Genomic DNA, 20,990 nt, shown 5'->3' with positions numbered 1-20,990 from the left:
AAAGAAGAACAAGCAGGCACAAACAAGTGAGGTAAGCATTGTATGACACATTTATGATGGGAAGTAAAAGTTCAAGTTGCTCCTGGCGGTCATGTTGTTCCTGGCTCATCTTCTCTGCCCTTGAAGTATGATGAGGAGTTTTCCTTAAAACAGTATCTAATAATAACCCAAACCTTCTGCTTGCTGCAGCCGCATTCCATTTACGAAGATATGCCTTCACAAGGCCTGCTTAGGCAGAGTCAGGACTGCAGCCATGTCCGATATTCAGGAGGCTGTGGCCTCACTGTGAACACTTCGGTTGTATCCAATTCACAGCTGGGATCATAGAGTATGTAGCCTCTCAGATCGATTTCTTCACTTAGTAACAGGCACTTGAGGTCCCTTTATGTTTTTCATGGCTTGGTAGCTCATTTCTTTTTAGCACTGAATAATACTCCATTGTCTGGATGTACCATCATTTGTTTCTCCACCTTTACCTTATGAATGACATCTTGATTACTTCCAAATTTTGATAATCATGAATAAAGCTGATGCAAATATCCATGTGCAGGTTTTTGTGTAGACATAAGTTTTTAGCTTCTTTGGGTAAATACAAGGAGCATAACTGTTGGACTGTATGATAAGGGTATATATAGTTTTGGAAACCAGATCCATATTGTCTTCCAAAGTGCTTATAATGTTTTGCATTCCACAAGCAATGGATGAGTTCCTGCTTCTCCACATCCTTATCAGTATGTGGTATTGTCAGTGTTCTGGATTCCCAACATTCTAACAGGTATATGGTGGTATCTATTTTTGTTTTAATCTGCATTTCCCTGATGACATATAATGTTGAGCATCTTTTTAAATGCTTATTTTCCATCTGTATATCTTCCTTGATGAGATTATCACTGGTGTGTCTGTTTATATAGTTCGCTTATTTTTTTTAACTTTTATTTAGCAAATATGAATTTCCAAAGTACAGCTTATGGATTACAATGGCTTTCCCTCCCCCATATCTTCCCTCCCACCCGCAGCCCTCCCCTCTCCCGCTCCCTCTACCTCTCCCATTCCATTCACATCAAGATTCATTTTCAATTATCTTTATATACAGAAGATCAGTTTATCATATATTAAGTAAAGATTTCAACAGTTTGCACCCACACAGAAAACAAAGTGAAAAATACTGTTTCAGCACTAGTTATAGCATTAAATCACAATGTACAGCACATTAAGGACAGAGATCCTACATGGGGAGTAAGTGTACAGTGACTCCTGTTGTTGACTTAACAAATTGATACTCTTGTTTATGGCGTTAGTAATCTCCCTAGGCTCTTGTCATGAGTTGCCAAGGCTATGGAAGCCTTTTGAGTTCGCCGATTTCGATCTTATTTAGACAAGGTCATAGTCAAAGTGGAGGTTCACTCCTCCCTTCAGAGAAAGTTACCTCCTTCTTTGATGGCCCATTCTTTCTACTGGGATCTCACTCGCAGAGATCTTTCATTTAGGTCCTCTTTTTTTTTTTTGCCAGAGTGTCTTGGCTTTCTATGCCTAAGAGTCAAAGGGATCACATAAACAAGACTAGTGTCTGCTAATACTAACTGATAGAATAAAAAAGGGAGAGAATGATCCAACATGGGAAGCAGGATACACAGCAGACTCATAGAATGGCAGATGACCTAAACAGCACTCTGGCCTCAGAATCAGCCTTTAAGGCATTCGGATCTGGCTGAAGAGCCCATGAGTTCGCTTATTTTTAAATTGGGTTGTTCGTTTTCTTACTATTAAAGGTTTTTGTTAGGTTTTAGATAACAGTCCTTTATCAGATGTGTCTTTTGCAAATGCTTTCTCCCAGTCTGTGATTTGTCTTCTCATTTTTTTATACTTATCTTTCAGAGTGCAAAAATTTTAAATTTTAATGAAGTCTAGCTTATTTCTCTCATGGATCATGATTTTCCTGTTGTATCTAAGATGTCATATCCACCCTCAAGGTCATCTAGATTTTGACTTAGGTTATCTTTTGGGAGTCTTATAATTATGAATTTTGCACTTATGTCCATGACCTATTTTGAGTTAGTTTTTGTAAAGGATGAAAGGCCTGTGTTTACCTTGTCCTGCGTGTGCTTATTCAGTTGCTGCAGCACCATTTGTTGCATTTTCCTGGCTTCTTTGTCAAAGTCCAGTTGACTAAACAGTAATGCATCACCTGATGACAAGTTGCATTCTGAGGAATGTGTTGTTAGGTGATTTAATTATTATGCAATATCGTAGAGTACTGACACAAACGAGATGTCTAAGTCTGCTGCTGGCATGTATTGCTTTACAGTAGATGATTTGTTTTAATAACTAGAATTGACTTCTAAAATAATAAATAAAAGTCTAATAAAGTAAATAAATTAACCAGTAACAAAATCATTTATTATTATTATGAAGTATTATGTACTGTACATGATGGTGTGTGCTATACTTTGATATAGTTACAGCACAGTAGGTTTGTTTATATCAACATCACCACAAATACATGAGTCATGTATTGCATACCAAATGCCTGCAACTCTCCAAATGCCTGCAACAACCAGGGCTGGCCCAGGCTGAAGCCAGGAGCCCAAAAAATAAAACAGGTCTCCCCTGTGGGTGGCAGGCACCAAGTACTTGAGCTGTCACTTGCTGCCTCCTAAGGTGTACATAAACATGAAGCTGGAATTAGAATGGAGGCAGAACTTGAACCCTGGCACTCCAAAATGGGATGTAGGCATCTTAACTGAGCTTCTTAACTATGAAGCGAAATGCCTGCCCCTTTTATAATCTTCTGGGACCACTGCTTTTTTTGTGGTCTGACATTGATGGATGCATTGGTATGTGGTATATGACTATGTGGGTCTACTTCTTGGTACTCTATTGTGTTCCATTGATCCATTTGTCTATTCTTTCACCAGCACCACAATGTCTTGATAACCATAGCTTTATAGTAAGCCTTAAAGTTGGATAGTATCAGCTTTCCAACTTTATTCTTCAATGTTGTATTAGTATCCTGCCCTCTTCCCCTCTTTTTAAAATTGACCAAAACTCTCTTCATCCCTTCAGGCCTAACTTAATGGTGTGTGCTTTATGAGGCCTTCTCTACAATTTCTCATACATAATGTATTACTTCCTCTGTGTGCTCTAATGGCAATATGCTTGTGTCTCTATAAAATGCTATCCTCAGGACAGGAAGCATGTCTATACTATGTGTCCATATTCAGTGCATGTGGTTCTTAGGACATAGTAGGTTCTTAGTAAATGTCTGCTGAATGAATTAATAGATAACATGACAAATCTATCATTGGGAACATATCAGTCTTCTTATACTAGCACTTAATCATGTCTGTATTCTTAGTGCTTAGAATGATGCTGGCATATAGTAGGCTCCCAATGCATATTTAATAGGTGATGGACATAGAGAGCAGCCCAAGATGGCCGACTTCGAGGATCGGGTGTCGGATGAGGAGAAGGTACGCATAGCTGCTAAATTTATCACTCATGCACCCCCAGGAGAATTTAATGAAGTATTCAATCATGTCCAACTACTACTTAATAATGACAATCTCCTCAGGGAAGGGGCAGCACATGCATTTGCCCAGTATAACATGGATCAGTTCATGCCTGTGAAGATAGAAGGATATGAAGATCAGGTCTTAATTACAGAGCACGGTGACCTGGGTAATAGCAGATTTTTAGATCCAAGAAACAAAATTTCCTTTAAGTTTGATCACTTATGGAAAGAAGCAAGTGATCCCCAGCCAGAGGAAGTAGATGGAGGCTTGAAGTCTTGGAGAGAATCCTGTGACAGTGCGTTAAGGGCCTATGTGAAAGATCATTATTCCAACAGCTCCTGTACTGTGTATGCTAAAACTATAGATGGGCAGCAGACTATTATTGCATGTATTGAAAGCCACCAATTTCAGCCTAAAAACTTCTGGAATGGTCGTTGGAGATCAGAGTGGAAATTCACCATCACACCACCTACAGCCCAAGTGGTTGGAGTGCTTAAGATTCAGGTTCACTATTACGAAGACGGCAATGTTCAGTTGGTTAGTCATAAAGATGTGCAAGACTCAATAACGGTGTCAAATGAAATACAAACTGCCAAGGAGTTTATTAAAATCATAGAGAATGCAGAAAATGAATATCAGACAGCAATTAGTGAAAACTATCAAACCATGTCAGACACCACATTCAAGGCCTTGCTCCGGCAGCTTCCAGTTACCCGCACCAAAATCGACTGGAACAAGATACTCAGCTACAAGATTGGCAAAGAAATGCAGAATGCTTAAAGGCTGACTGTAGATTCTTCAGTATGTGGAACAAAAAGGATTCAACGTGTGGTCATATGATAAATAAGTGGTTTATAAACAAGAGTGATATTTTGCTAGGGCTTTCAAAGTTAACAGTTTTTGAAGTACTGTTGAACCTACAGCATTGTCTTAATTTCTTTTGTGTTCTCTGCCTTATTATTTTCTGTTACCACTATATCTACTTGTAAACCTTTTCTCCCCCTACATTTAGAGAGAAATCTATCCTGAAGTCATTTTACTGTTTAGAAAATTTTCTTAGCCATGAAGCCCTGTTACTGATTTAGACAGATAATATGTTCAGTACTTTTTTACCCCTGTCCTTCAAAGCACTCTGGTACCTGGTACTTCAGTGGTTTTTTTCTGATCCACCAACAGCTTAAGAGGCTACGCTATAAACTCTAGTTAAACGGAAAACACATTCGTCCTTCTCCTTCTGACTGCGTTGATCATTTACAGCATCTCATAACGGTAGTTTGCAAAAGTTTGAATTGGGGCTTTTCAGTCCTTTTTGAGGGGCAAAGAAGGTTTTCTGGAAATTCCATTATAGCCAGCTTCTCTGGGGAACTTGTTTTTAAATCCAAAGACTTGAACTACATTCCCTGCACATGAACTTGATTCCTTTGTTTCCTCTTCACTCAGTGTCTCCTTTCCAGCTAGTCCCATTGTAGTTATAGACATCTGCATTTTTAGAACAGTTTTACCCATTTATGTTTTTTTAATTCAAGAACTGCTGACCTACTGTGGATATAATAGAGTATAAAACTTGAAAAATGCAGATGTTGGAGGAATGATAGTTATCTCGTGCTTTAATACTTTGTGGCAGGATTGTACTATAAGCAAATGAATCAGCTATGTAATTCACAAACATGAAAAATGAACCAAAGTGAAAAGGATAACTTCCAGGCAGTATCTTTCTATTGTAACCTGTTATTTAAGGGAATACTAGTGATTTCTTCTAAATAGGATGTAATACTTGTTTCAAATTACTTTTCCTCAGTCCTGCCTGACAAGAACACAAATGTAACTGTGATCTAGCAACCCTTCCCAGGTATATTGGCAGGTATGTGTATGATCTCAGAATACACAGGTGACATAGATATGATATGACAACTGATAATGGTGGACTCATTTACATTGTTTACACTTCTATGACCAGGCCTTAAGGGAAGGTCAGTTTTTTAAGAAACCAAGTAGTATCTTCCTACCTGTCTCCAAATACATGTAAAAAAAAGAAGGGTGTTTGTGCTTCAGCGTTGTTTTTGCTCAGAAATACAGTCAAGCAAGAGTTTGTTTCCAAGTGATCCATTGAGCTGTGTAAGCATTTTTGTTTATTTCAAATAAAAGATATTTGTATTTTTTGTTATTCATACTATTCATCCATACCACACTATCTTCTGTATCAGGTAGTCCAATAGAAATATGCCTGTTTTGTTCTAAAAAAAATAATAAGTGATGGACATAGATAATAAACCAATAGCTGATGCAAGGCAGAGTGGGCCTGGGAGTAATGTTTTGGTGTTTGAGGCTAAACACTGTTGCCACCAATGTTTTGACTTTTAGTAAGCTCCCTAAGCTGTGGAAGTTTATATTTCCTCAGTTAAAATGGGGATGATATTACCTACCTGTAAAGAGTATTGTGAGGACTAAATGGGTAAACATGTGGAAGTTCTCAGCACTACTTCAAACTTAAAGGGGGAACTCAGTAAGTGCTTGCTAGGTGAATGTATGGATGCCTAAAGAAGTACTATAAAAGCAGTAAGGGTAAAACATCAAGAAAGCACTGTGTGCATATGTGTGTGTGTGTGTGTGTGTATGGTAGCCTGAGTTGGTGGTAATGAGAATTTCGAGGGGCTTTCTAAAAGAAGTATTTAAAGCAGGATCCTCCAAGAGTGCAGTGGAATTAAGGATTTTTGTGGTTCAGCCTTTCAGAAACAATCTATTTTCTACTGTCCTAAATGCTATGCCAAATAAAAGTCAATTTAAAAATTGTGAGGAAAGACCAAGAGCAGTGTAGCAAAACCAGCCATAGGTAGGGGGTCTAAAGTTAGATTATCTTTTCATAAAAGTGATTTTTGAGTGACTGGAGAAAAGGATTGAAAGACTGGTGTGGTATCCCAAGGTTTAAAAATGCTCTTAGCTCATTTCCTCCCTTGATCTGTCAGGAAGCGCTTTCTGAAAGAGTGGTTAGGTTTAATGCAATTACGCCTCTGTGCTGGCCCTCCCCAGCTTGGCGATGTGCTGAGCAACTCCAGCTGGCCCCACACGAGAGAAAGCAAACTTCAGCTGCCCCTCCGGCATTGTTTTAGCCCTCTGCAGAGAAGTGTTCCAGCGGCTGATCGGAGCTGCTTAAGCTGTTTAATTGAATGAATTCAACCTCGTATAATAGGATCTGGGTCTTTAAGCATTTCTGTCTGGTGCACCGGATATTGGACTTTGGGCTGCTCAAGTTACCCGGCCTCACCACGGCCCTGGGGTCTTTCTGGTGTCCACACCGACACATTTCAGCATAAACATCTGGGGCCACAGTCTTGTGCTGTGCTGTGGATGATCCGAACGTTTTCAAGTCTACTATCTCTTAAGAGGGCTAAACTCTCAGGTATTTGAGTGAAATCTGAAGCAAGAAAAGATTCCATGCAGAGGGATTCATGTAATTTCCCTGATTTCCAGGAAAAGCAGGAGCATAATTGCTGTTTTGAAATCAAATCATTCGGTTCCATCTTGATCTCATCTACTCGGACCCTGCAGGAGACTGGCTATGTGATGGAAGAGTCCCTGAATGAACGTAACCGAAGAGGAACAAACCCCACACAATTGAGAAGCAGGTTGCTCTTCCTTAGCCCTACACTCTATCAATCAACCCTTCATTCTAATACCCAGATTTTTTTTTTTTAATATATAATGTGCAAACAAAGATGTGGTAGACCTTATGTGTAAAGTTCCACAAGTTTGTTTGTTTGTTTTTTTTTTTTTTGACAGGCACAGTTAGACAGTGAGAGAGAGAGAGAGAGTCAGACAGACAGACAGAGAAAGGTCTTCCTTTACCGTTGGTTCACCCTCCAATGGCCGCTGCGGCCGGCACACCGCGCTGATCCGAAACCAGGAGCCAGGTGCTTCTCCTGGTCTCCCATGCAGGTGCAGGGCCCAAGGACTTGGGTCATCCTCCACTGCATTCCCGGGCCACAGCAGAGAACTGGACTGGAAGAGGAGCAACTGGGACAGAATCCGGCGCCCCGACTGGGACTAGAACCCGGGGTGCCGATGCCACAGGTGGAGGATTAGCCTATTGAGCTGCGGCACCAGCCAAGTTCCACAAGTTTTAACTAACTCACATACTACAGCACCCCAGTGGAGATACTTGGCATTTCCATCACCACAGGAAGTTCCCCTGTGCTCTCAATCCCATTTTCCATAGACAACCAATATTCCAATTTCCATAAATTATTTTTCCTGTTTCAGAATTTCATATAAATAGAATCACATCATATGTACTCTTTTATGTCTGGTTTGTTTGGCCCAAAATAATGTTTCTGAAATTTTCCCATGTTATTGCATGAGTACTTCGTGCCTTTTTCTTAAAACATTTATTTGAAAGAGAGAGAGAGAACATCTTTCATCTGTGGTTCACTTCCCAAATATCCATAACAGCTGGGGCTGGGGCATGCCAAAGGCAGGAGCACAGAATTTCATCCAAGTCTTCCACATGGATGTCAGGGTAAAAAAATTTTTTAAAAAATATTTATTTATTTGAAAGACAGATTTTTACAGAGAGGGAGAGAGAGAGAGAGAGAGAGAGAGAGAGAGAGAGAGAGAGAGAGAGAGAGAGATGTCTTCCATCTGCTGGTTCACTGCCCAAATGGCCACAATGGCCAGAGCTGTGCTGATCTGAAGCCAGGAGCCAGGAGCTTCTTCCAGGTCTCCCACACGGGTGCAGGGGCCCAGGGACTTGGGCCATCTTCTACTGCTTTCCCAGGCCATAGCAGAGAGCTGGATTGGAAATGGAGCAGCTGGGTCTTGACCCTATACCCATGTGGGATGCCGGCACTGCAGGCAGCAGCTTTACCAGCCATGCCACAGCACTAAGGGCACACGCTCTTGAGCTATCACCTGCTGTCTTTCGAGGTACATCAGGAGGAAGCAGGATTGGAAGCTGAGTAGTTGGGACTCAAATCACATGTGATTGTCTCAAGTGGTGGCTTCACCTGTTGTACCACAATGCCCACCCTGGATTTGTGCCTTTTAATTGCCAAATAGTACTCCAATGCTTATATGAGAATACTTCAAAAAGTTGATTGAGAAATGGAATTGAAAGATAAATTTATTTTTGGTACAAAATATTTTTCTTAAGCCTCTGTTTCTAGAATTTAAAAAATATTTCATTTATTTGAAAAGCAAAGAGACAAAGACAGAGCTCCTATCTGCTAGTTCACTCCCCAAGTGTCCACAATGGCTGAGACTGTACCTGGCCAAAGCTGGGAGCTGGGAACTCAATCCAGGTCTCTCATATGGGTGGTAGGAAGCCAAATACTTGAGCCATCACAATTGCCTGCAAGAGTCCACATTATCAGGAAGCTTGAGTCATTAGCTAGAGTCATGTATCAAACCCAGGTACTCTGATATGGAACATGGTTGCCTTAATCCATCTTAACCATTAAGAGAAATGCCTGCATCATGGTGAAAAAAAAAAAAAAGCCCACAAAACTCACCTTGATATCCATGTATAGTGTTTTCATAATATGCCTTCCAAAATAAACAAATGAGGCTGAACATTGTGGTGCAGTTGGTTAAGCTACCACTCGGGACGCTGGCATCCCATATTGGAGTATGTGTTCAAGACCCGACTGCTCCATGCTTCCCATCCAGTTTCCTGCTCTTGTTCCTAGGAAGCAGCTGATCATGGCCCAAGTACTGTGATCCTGCCACCCAGGTTGGGGACATGGATGGTGTTCCTGTTTTCCAGCTTCAGCCTGGCCTAGTCCCTGTTGTTGCAGGCATGCAAAACATGCAAACCATATTCCATGTGAATATTTCAGGGTTCTGATAACACTCATGCATTCTGTCTCCTACCTCTCTGCATGCAGATCTGGCTATGTCTTCATCTGAAATGCTCTTTGCCCCCTTCCATGGCCCCTTCCTTCCCAGCCTTCAAGCTTGTGTAAAGTCTTCCTTCACTGCTTAGCCAGTTATTCCCCTGTTGTCTGTGTTGCCACAACCCATTACACTTCTTTCAATGACAGATTGGACATCATGGTTTTGAAGATGCAGCAATGCCTAGCTTCTTTTGGTGTTGCAGCATTAGAACAGTGAGGCAGTTTGTCAGTGGAGGATTTTAAGATAATAAATTGATAAATTCATTGGATGGATTTATGATCCAGTTGTCCAGCATAACCTAAGACAGTTTTAGTAGCTTGTTGGAATCAGGGTCTCTTCACTGAAGAGTTTCAGTCCATGAAACTACCTAGAAGAAAGTGTAGGCAGCCAAGAGTTATTGCCTCTTAGCTATCTCCTCGGGGATTTGGTGTCCATCCCTAATCACATAGGGAGCTCTTTCTCACACTTTTCACATCTGGGAACCTCTTACTTGGACTAAGCACACATACATACTACTATTTTTAATGTCAGATACCAAGAGATTAATCCTTTTAAAGTGTGTGATTTTTTTAAGTCTACTCACAGACTTGTGTAACCATCTCCACAAATTCCAGAACATTTTCATCACCCTAAGTAGAAACCTCATTAATAGAAACTTCCAATTTTTAGTAAGTGAAATAAAATTTTAAAAATTAATCACAGGGGGCCGGCACTGTGGCGTAGTGGATAAAGCCTTGGCTTGCAGTGCCAGCATCCCATATGGGCACTGGTTCGAGTTCTGGCTGCTCCACTTCTGATCCAGCTCTCTGCTATGGCCTGGGAAAGCAGTGGAAGATGGCCTAAGTCCTTGGGCTCCTGCCCCAATGTGGGAGACGTGGAAGAAGCTCCTGGCTCCTGGCTTCAGTCGTCTTAGTTCTGACTATTGGCAGCCAATTGGGGGGTGAACCAGTGGGTGGAAGGACCCCCTCCCTCCCGCCCCGCCTCTTCTTCTCTCTGTAACTCTGACTTTCAAATAATAAATAAAACTTAAAAAGTCAATCACAGGCTACAGCAAGAGAACATAGCTATAAAAAGTAAGATATTTCATGTAAGTTAGAAGGATGGAATCATATTGTCTTTTACAAGGGCACCTATATGCAGGCTACTAGCAGATTGCTTCAGTTGTAGATCAGATTTCATCAGCACACAGTTTTTCTTAATTTCTAATCAAATTAGAACTTCTAACTCTCAGTTGCAGGGTGTAAAAAATAACAGCAAATGTTTGGTGGATATTTCAGATAGTTCTGGTATTTGTAGTAAGGAATCTGTCCATTGTAAGGCCACCCTTCCCCTTTCTTCCTGCAAACAGTGAACAGAGCACCAAAGTGTTGGGCAGAGCTGCCTCTCAGTAAATGCAGGTGCCTACCTAGCTCCAGGGTCAATTATGTTTGCGTAAACAAATCTTGATAATCTCATTGCCCATAGTCATTGAGTAGGGTAAGGGTAAGCATGTAACCCAGTTTTGCCTAATGAAATGCTTTTCTGGGGAGGCATCCCCTTTTGTATAGAACAAAAAAGCCTCCTGAAGGAAATGCTTTGCTCTTTTGGAATAGATGTGTGACGCTTGGGAGCATATAGACCGTGAGTCACCCGCAAAAGAATTAAACTAATACATTAAACCCATTAAGTTCCATTTTCTATGTACATAGATATAGATATAGACATATAGAAATAACTATTATGTTACAGAATTGAAAGCTTGGGACTGAATGGATCAAGGAGGATGGAGCAGAAAAAAGGGTCTAGGGTCATGGTAGTATTAATGAGCAGCTGAGCAATGCCAGCATTTGCTCACATAAGGATCTCTCTCTATGATCACCGCCAAGTGATAGGCCCAGAAATTTTAAAGTGGGATCTAACTCAACATCCCGTTAGATAATGAATGTTACAATAGGACATGCTTGAATCTTTCAGTTTGGGAAATGGCGGTATATGGATGGCCAAGTTGGTATTTGTATTCATTTGCTTCTAAAAAGGATTGTTTTAAAGATTTTTATTTAATTATTTGAAAGGCAGAGTTACAGCAAGGCAGAGGCAGAAAGAGAGGGGAGGGAGGGAGGGAGGGAGGGAGAGAGAGAGAGAGAGAGAGAGAATGAGAATGTCTTCCATCTGCTGGTTCACTTCCCAAATGGTTGCATGGCCAGAGCTGGCCGGTCCGAAGCCAGGAGCCAGGAGAGTCTTCCCAGTCTCCCAAGTGAGTGCAGGGGCCCAAGGACTTGGGCCATCTTCCACTACTTTCCCAGGCCATAGCAGAGAGCTGGATCAGAAGTGGAGCAGCCAGAACTCAAACCAGCACCCATATGGGATGCCAGGACCACAGGTGGCAGCTTTACCCCCTGTACCACAGCGCTGGTCCCCTAAAAGTATTTTTTTTAACAATCAATTGAAGTAGTTTAAAATATTTCTCAATAATATGCCTTTGGGGAGGGTTTATGGCACAGGTTAGGCCACACTGGGATGCTCACATCCTGTATTAGACTGCCAGTTTGGATCCAAGCCCCTCTGCTTCCCATCCAGCTTCCTGCTAGTGCATCCTGGGAGGCAGCACATGATGGCTCGAGTGATGTGAGAGATCTTGATGAAGAACCAGGATCCTGGTTTCAGCCTGGCCTTGTCCTGGCTGTTGTGGGCATTTTTTGGGAAGATTTCTCTCTGTCTCTGTCTGCCTCTCTGTGGCTCTGCCTTTCAAGTATATGAAAATAAATATAGATTAATCTTTTTTCATAGATAAGTAAAGAAAGTCATTACTTCAAGTGAAAAACATCAAACCTTAGGTGGGTAAATTACTTTCACCACAGTTCTGTTTCTAAAATCCTATTATCTAAAACATAAAAGCAATATTTCAGCTCCAAAGTCAAGATATTGAAAATGTTGCTAATATAAAGTCTTTGAGAATGCCCTTGAGAGTGTTACGAATGTCCTTATTAGTGTTACAGTATCATTATTTCTACTTGGAATACAGCAACTGTGAGCTAAGTGAATATCTCTCATTGAATGGCTTTTTTTTTTTTAAAAAAGATTTTATTTATTTATTTCACAGGTAGAGTTACAGGCAGTGAGAGAGAGAGAGAGAAAGGTCTTCCCTCTGTTGGTTCACTCCCCCAAATGGCTGTAATGGCCGGAGCCACGCCGATCCGAAGCCAGGAGCCAGGTACTTCCCCCTGGTCTCCCATATGGGTGCAGGGGCCCAAGCACTTGAGCCTCCACTGCCTTCCCAGGCCAATAGAGAGCTGGACTGGAAGAGGAGCAACTGGGACTAGAACCGGCGCCCACATGGGATACCGGTGCCGCAGGCCGAGGCTTAACCTAGTGCACCAAGGCGCCGCCCCTTTGAATGCCTTTTTAAATTTAAATCTTTATTAAAATAAATATCTGTATAATTTAAGAAGGAAAATAGCATCGCGTTCTTTATAATATCCTTATTTATATAATATCCTATATTATATAATAATATCCTTATTTCTGACTTCCACTCTCACTTTAAATATTGTCAAATGATTTATTCATCCAATTTTTACCTATATGTTTCAAAATAATCTTACAGGGCAGATGGAGATGCACCGCTCAGATCCCTTTTTCATGGAATGGCTCATTGCCTGGCTGTGGGGAGTGAGGTTAGCTGACTGCCTCCAGCTCTACCTACTTCAGGCTTTCCTTGTCTTCTAAGCAGAAGCTAGATTCTCCACCTGACCACGGGGTGAGACAGTGATACAAAGGCCTAGCCACAACTGCCTGACAAATCGTAGCTCCAGAGTTTCCCTCTGGATTTGCAGAGAATTCTGTCAGCTCTGCGTCACTGTCTGAGGCTCTCCCTGCTGGATCTAGCTCCTTTCATTCCCTTTCTGAGGTCTGAGATTTACATTAAAGGCTGAAGGCTTTTCCTGTCCAATTCTGCTTTCTCTTTCTTTTCAGTTTCCTGTTACCTCTCAAAAAACGTCTTGCCCTGAAAACTATGCGAGGTACTCCCTAATCTTCCCTTATCTTGGCCTCTCAGTATAGTTAAATTAATATTTATTTAATAATTATTTTGTTATTATGGCCCCAGTTCATCCATATTTTTCTGAATTTGTTGTACAGTTTTTTTTTTTTTTTTTGACTGAAGCTACTAATTGCCTTTTCTTGGGAGGACTCAAGTTTCGATGCATATTTCACTAATTCTTTCTAAATATTTTAATAGTAGGATCACTCCTTCTCATAAAACTTGAGATGATTTGATTGTGGGCAGTATAATTCCCAATTAAAAGTAATCTATGGGCTGGTGCTGTGGCGCAGTGGGTTAATGCCCTGGCTTGAAGTGCTGGCAGCCCATTTGGGTGCCAGTTCGAGACCCAGCTGCTCCAGTTCCAATCCAGCTCTTTGCTATGGCCTAGGACAACAGTAGAAGATGGCCCAAGTCCTTGGGCCCCTGCACCCTCATGGGAGATCCAGAAAAAGCTCCCGGCTCCTGGCTTCGGATTGACACAGCTCCAGCTGTTGCCTCCAACTGGGGAGTGAACCATTGGATGGAAGACCTCTCTCTCTCTCTCTGCCTCTCCTCTCTCTGTGTAACTCTTACTTTCAAACAAATAAATAAATCTTAAAAACATTAATCTAAACAAAATAGTTTTACATATTTTTTCACTGGTTTAAAAAATGTTTATTATTTATTTGAAAGGCAAAACAACTGAAGAGAAGGGAAAGGTCTTCTATTTGCTGGTTCATTCCCTAAATGATTGCAATAGCCAGGGCCATGCCAAGCGGAAGCCAGGAACCAAGTACTCCATCTGGATCTCCCCTGTGGGTGGCATGGACTTAAGTACTGGAGCTGTCATCTGCTGCCTCCCAGGGTGTGCGTTAGCAGAAAGCTGGATCAGACGCAGAGTAGCCATGACCCTAACCAAGCACTCTGATATTGGATGTGGCAGCTGCATCCCCTAGATTTCTTCGTGCTTAAAGAAGTTTTCAGCTAGAATATTCTAGAGTTGCTTAATGTGGTGATATTATAATGTCATTGAGAATCCAGGTGCTTTTTGCAGTTCTGCTCTACCAGCTTCAGCTTGTTGATTTATTTTTCAGGCTTGACTCCTCATGATTATTAGATGTCCACCACAGCTCCAAGTATTCCTTGTATATGCCAAAGTCAGGAAGAGGACCATGTCTTTCTTTTTTTCCCAAAGAAACCTTTTATTTAAGGAATACAAACTTCATTCATTTCATAAGTACAATTTTAGGAATATGGTGATTCTTTTCACCATATCCACCCTCTCACCTATATTCCCACTCCTTCTCCTCCCTCTCCCATTCCCAGTCTCTTTCTCTACTAAGATCCATTTTGATTAACTTTATACACAGAAGACCAACTCTACACTAAGTAAAGAGCTCAGCAATTCACAAACAAAACCCAAAAAACTGTTCCTCAATAATTGAGACGAAGGCTGTTCAAAGTCATTCATCTTGAAGTTAGTTTCACTTTTTTTTTTTTTAAGAAACTTAATTAACTTTAAAGAAGCACCCAAGAATGATACATCTTTTGGGAGCAATTAGGCATAATTATAATACAACTCTTTGAGGACAGAGGTCCTGCATGGGAAGTTAGTGCACAGTGATTCCTGTTGTTAATTTAACAATTTAAAAATAAGAGTGGGAATAAGAGAGGGAGATGTACAGTTTGGCACACTCTCCCTCAGACTTTACCCCTAAGGGTAAAGCTAGAAACTTGCCATGGGACTCCAATTCCCATTAAATTGGCGGGAACCAATGCCATCTTACTAGTTAAAGTGATCAGTTTAAGCTCATAACTGATCATAAAGATAGGATTAAGTGTCAAAGGGATCACATAAACAAGACTATTGTCTGCTAATAATAACTGATAGAATTAAAAAGGAGAGAACATGGGAAGTGGGACACACAGCAGACTCATAGAATGACAAATGCCCTAAACAGCACTCTGGCTTCAGAATCAGCCCTTAGGGCATTCAGATGTGGCTAAAAAGCCCACGAGAGCATTTCAGGTATGGAAAGCCAAGATGCTGTGGCAACAAATGACCTAAATGAAAGATCCTTGTGAGTGAGATCCTGGTGGAAAGAAGGGGCCATCAAAGAAGGAGGTACCTTTCTCTGAAGGGAGGAGAGAACTTCCACTTTGATTATGGCCTCATCTAAATAAGGTCAGAGTTTGTGAACTAAGGAAGCTTCCATAGCCTTGGCAGCTTATGACAAGAGCCTTGGGTGATTACTGACACCATAAATAAGAGTGTCAATTGTTAAATCAATAGCAGGAATCACTGTGCACTTGCTCCCCATGTAGGATCTCTGTCTTTAATGTGTTGTACTATGAGAATTAATGGTAAAACTAGTTTTCAACCAGTACTTTATTCTTTGTGTGTCTCTGTGGCTGAAAACTGTTGAAATCTTTACTTAATATAGATTTGATCTTCTGTATATAAAGATAATTAAAACTGAATCTTAATAAAGAATGTGATGGGAGAGGGGATAGGAGATGGGATGGTTTGCGGGTGGGAGGGTGGTTATGGGGGAAAGAACTGCTATAATCCAAAAGTTGTGCTAATGAAATTTTTATTTATTAAATGAAAGTTTTCTATAAAAAAATTAACAGTTAACACTCTTATGTATGACATTAGTGATCACCTGAGGCTCTTGACATGAGCTGCCTAGGCTATGGAAGCCTTTCAGATCCACAAACTCCATCAGTATTTGACAAGGCCATAAGCAAAGTCAATGTCCTTTCCTCCCTTCAGAGAAAAGTATCTCCATCTTTGATGACCACTTCTTTCCACTGGGTCTCACCCACTGAGATCCTCTATGTAGGACTCTTTTTTTCCCACAGTGTCCTGGCTTTCTATGCCTGAAATGCTCTCATGGGCCTTTTAGCCAGACCAGAATGCTTTAAGGGCTGATTCAGAGGTCAGAGTGCTACTTAAAGCAATGGTCATTCTATGAGTCTGCTGTGTGGACTGCTTCCCATGTTGGAGCAGTCACTCCTTTTAATTCTATTATTATTGCCAAACACTTAATATTATCTGTATGATCACTTTAACACTTAAGTTGGCATTTTTACCACCCAGCTTAAGGGAATTTGGGGTCCCATGGCAAGTTTTTAAATTGTACCCTTAGATCCTTAGAAATCTGTGGGAATATATGCAGAACTATACAGATTTACAGTTACCAATTTCATACACTTCATAATTACAACTTTAGGAACATGGTGTTTCTTCCCACCACACCCACACTCCCACCCATACTCCCACCCCTGTTTCCCCTCCCTCTCCTATTTCCGCTCTTATTTTTTACAGAGATCTATTTTCAATTGACTTTATATACATATATTTACTCTATGTTAAGTAAAGAGTTCAACAAATAGTATAAAACAAAAAAACCCTGTTTCTTTTTAAAAAATATTTATTTATTTATTTGAAAGTCAGAGTTACACAGGGAGAGAAGAGGCAGAGAGAGAGAGAGAGAGAGACAGAGAGGTCTTCCATCCGATGGTTCACTCCCCAGATGGCTGCAACAGCTGGAGCTGCGCCAATCCAAAGCCAGGAGCCAGGAGCTTCTTCTGGGTGCCCCAGTGGGTGCAGAGGCCCAAGGATGTGGGCCATCTTCTGCTGCTTTTCCGGGCCATAGCAGAGAGCTGGACAGGAGGTGGAGTAGCTGGGCCTCGAACTGGCACCTATATGGGATGCCAGCGCTTCAGGCCAGTGTGTTATCCCACTGCGCCACAGCCCTGGCCCCATAACCTGTTTCTCAATAATCAAGACAAAGGCTGTTTTAGTCATTTCTTCTCAAAGTGTCAATTTCACTTCTACAGATTTCCTTTTAGGTGCTCTATTAGTTATCACAGATCAAGGAGAACATATGGTATTTGTCCCTTTAGAACTGGCTTGTTTCACTAAGTATGACATTTTCCAGATTCATCCATGTTATTGCAAATGACCGAATTTCTTTCTTTCTTTCTTTCTTTTTTTTTTGACAGGCAGAGTGGATAGTGAGAGAGAGAGAGAGAGAGAGAGAGAGAGAGAAAGGTCTTCCTTTTTGCCGTTGGTTCACCCTCCAATGGCTGCTGCGGCTGGCGCACTGTGGCTGGCACATCGTGCTGATCTGAAGCCAGGAGCCAGGTGCTTCTCTTGGTCTCCCATGCGGGTGCAGGGCCCAAGGACTTGGGCCATAGCAGAGAGCTTGCCTGGAAGAGGGGCAACCAGGATAGAATCTGGTGCCCCGACCGGGACTAGAACCCGGTGTGCCGGCGCCACAAGGCAGAGGATTAGCCTGTTGAGCCACGGCGCCGGCCTCATTTTTTTTTTTTTTTAACCATGGTGTAGTATTCCATGGTGTACATATTCCATAATTTCTTAATCCAGTCTTCAGTTGACTGGCATTTGGGTTGATTTCATGTCTTAGCTATTGTGAATTGAGCTGCAATAAACATGGAGGTGCAGATAACTCTTTTACTTGCTGATTTCATTTCCCTTGGGTAAATTCCCAGGAGTGAGATAGCTGGGTTATATGGTAGGTCTATATTCAGATTTGTGAGGTATTTCCATACTGTCTTCCATAGTGGCTTTACCAATTTACATTCCCACCAACAGTGGATTAGGGTACCTTTTCTCCCAAATCCTCCTAAGCATTTGTTGTTTGTTGACTTCTGTATGAAAGCCATGTGAACTGGGGTGAGGTGAAACCTCATTGTGGTTTTGATTTGCATTTCCCTGATGGCTAGAGATCATGAGCATTTTTCATGTATCTGTTGGCCATTTGGATTTCCTCTTTTGAAAAATGTCTAAGTCCTTTGTCCATTTCTTAACTGAGTTATTCTGTTGTTGAGTTTTTTGATCACTTTATATATTCTAGTTATTAATCCTTTATCAGTTGCATAGTTTGCAAACAATTTCTCCCATTCTGTCAGTTGACTCTTCACTTTCCTGAGTGTTTCTTTTGCAGTACAGAAGCTTCTCAATTTGATGTAATTCCATTTGTGAATTTTGGCTTTGATTTATTGTTCTTCTGAGGTCTTTTCTATGAACTCTTTGCCTGTGCCAATGTCTTGTAGAGTTTCTCTAATGTTCTCTAATAACTTTATGGTATTGGGTCATAGATCTATGTCTTAAATCCATTTTGAGTGGAATTTTGTGTAAGGTGTAAGGTATGGGTTTTGCTTCATACTTCTGTATGTGGAGATACAGTTTTCCAGCACCATTTGTTGAAGAGACTGTCCTTGCTGCAAGGATTGGTTTTAGCTCCTTGGTCCACAATCAGTTGGTTGTCGATGCAAGGATTGATTTCTGGAGTTTCTATTCTGTTCCATTGGTCTACCCATCTGTTTTTGTACCAGTCTGTTTTGATTAAAACTACCCTGTAGTATGAATTGAAAACAAGTACTATGATGCTTCTGGCTTTGTTTTTGTTGTATAAGAGTGCTTTAGCTATTTGGGGTCTCCTGTGTTTCTTTCTTTCTTTCTTTTTTTTTTCTTTTTTTTTTTTTTTGACAGGCAGAGTGGATAGTGAGAGAGAGAGAGACAGAGAGAAAGGTCTTCCTTTTTGCCGTTGGTTCACCCTCCAATGGCTGCTGCAGCCGGCGCATTGCGCTGATCTGAAGCCAGGAGCCAGGTGCTTCCTGGTCTCCCATGCGGGTGCAGGGCCCAAGCACTTGGGCCATCCTCCACTGCCTTTCCGGGCCATAGCAGAGAGCTTGCCTGGAAGAGGGCCAACCGGGATAGAATCCGGCGCCCGGACCAGGACTAGAACCTGGTGTGCCGGCGCCGCTAGGCGGAGGATTAGCCTGTTGAGCCACGGTGCCGGCCAAGGTCTCCTGTGTTTCTATATGAATTTCAACATCATTTTTTCCAGATCTAAGAAGAATAACCTTGGTATTTTGAATGGCATCGTATTGAATCTGTAAATTGCTTTCAGAAGTATGGACATCTTGATATTGATTCTACCAATCCATGAACATGGAAGATTTTCCATTTTTTTTTTGGTATCTTCTTCTATTTCTTTCTTTAATATTTTGTAATTCTTATAGTAGAGATCTTTATTATTTATTATAGTAGAGATCTTTACATTTATTCCAAAATATTTGATTTTCTGTAGCTATTGTGAATGCGATTGATTTTAGAAGTTCTTTCTCAGCCATGGCATTATCTGTATATACAAAGGCTGTTGATTTTTGTGTATTGATTTTATATCCTCCTACTTTACCAAACTCTTGTATGAATTCCAATAGTCTCTTAGTGGAGTCTTTTGGATCCCCTACATATAGAATTATGCCAACTGCAAATAGAGATAGTTTGAGGACCATTTCTTATTTTCCCTTCCCCTTTCCTCCTTTATGTGTCTATTTTTTATGTAGATAAGGGGGAAATTTTCTAGAATCCCAACAACAGGTTTCTCCTGATGTCCCATTGGCCAACTCTGGGTCTCATGCTCACATTCTCTTTGATAGGGAGGGCAATTTTCTGTCATTTCCGGCCTTTGCAGAAGGAGGTAGATATTCCTTTGCAGAAGGAGGTGGATATGCAGAAGGAGGTGCAGATATTCAAGAGTAAGTATGGGATAGTTGTCGATGCAGTGAGAATATTCGCCATTTCCTGTTGTTATGGTCAAACACTCAATACTTTTTCTTAGGCTATTAACCCTTCAGAGAAGACAGTTTTGACTTCCTGGCTAGGGTGGGGAGAGAGTGGGGGAGAAGATATGTGACCTGCTACAAACCTCACAGAAACTGAGTGGAGAGAAGAGACGAAGTTCATTGCTTAAAATGCACAATCTCATTTAATCCCCTTGCTCTCAGTACAATGTCTCATTCCTCTCCATTTTACATGGAATTCCTTAAACTGGAATCATCTCATTCAGTTCTGTAGCAAAGAAACGGCTTGTTTTCAATCCAGAAAGCAGAGAGGTTGTTGTGTGACAGCATGAGATGGAGGGGGAGGAATCTTGAACTCTAATTGCTTCTTATCTGGGATTTCATCCAATTCTGTTTTCAGTCCCTGTCCTCATTTGTGTCTTTCCAAGTATTGAGACTGTCCTGGGTTCTGTGGCCCAAGACACCTGGTATCCAAATTTCTTCTTTTCAATACTTATACACAATTTGTTATACCTGCAGATATATTTGTTACCATAAATTTTATATTCTCATTTGTCTTATTTACTGTATAGTTGTATATGATGTTTTTAGATTTTTCTCTAATTTTATACAACAAAAGCTACTTTGATGTTCTTGACTGTTTACCTATATGTAACATATCAGTAACCAATAATATGATATTGTATTCATCAATGTATCGTATAAGTTAAGTAAAAATGAAGTGGAAACATGTTTCTTAACTGAATGGTCATACAATGTAGCTAGGACAAGCATATCCAGTCCTTAAAATGCATGTGCAGTCATTAGATATGATGATTAAGAACAAATTGTGATTTCCATAAAAGCTACAATTAGTTTTTCAGTCTAAATTTATGAATACATGCCTATACATTTTTTTCAGTCCTTTTTTCCTTTGAAAAAAACAAAACTAACTGGTGATCACTTGAGTGATCATTGATGACTACCAG

General features: G+C 40.9%; 1 protein-coding gene across 1 annotated transcript; it reads left to right on the top strand.

Moving 5' to 3' along the window:
- Positions 1-3,424: 3,424 nt before the first annotated feature.
- On the top strand, positions 3,425-4,462 carry LOC133764601 (F-actin-capping protein subunit alpha-1-like). Its single transcript, XM_062198281.1, has one exon. The coding sequence runs from the start codon at positions 3,432-3,434 to the stop codon at positions 4,290-4,292; it is 861 nt and encodes a 286-aa protein (XP_062054265.1). The 5' UTR covers positions 3,425-3,431; the 3' UTR covers positions 4,293-4,462.
- Positions 4,463-20,990: the final 16,528 nt, after the last annotated feature.

The sequence above is a fragment of the Lepus europaeus genome, chromosome 7 (genome assembly GCF_033115175.1).
Source record: "Lepus europaeus isolate LE1 chromosome 7, mLepTim1.pri, whole genome shotgun sequence".
Lineage (NCBI taxonomy): Eukaryota > Metazoa > Chordata > Mammalia > Lagomorpha > Leporidae > Lepus > Lepus europaeus.
This window is presented reverse-complemented; position numbering and strand designations above follow the sequence as displayed.

Coding starts and splice junctions, on each gene's coding strand:
- LOC133764601 (XM_062198281.1), top strand. CDS start 3,432: ATGGCCGACTTCGAGGATCGGGTGTCGGATGAGGAGAAGGTACGCATA.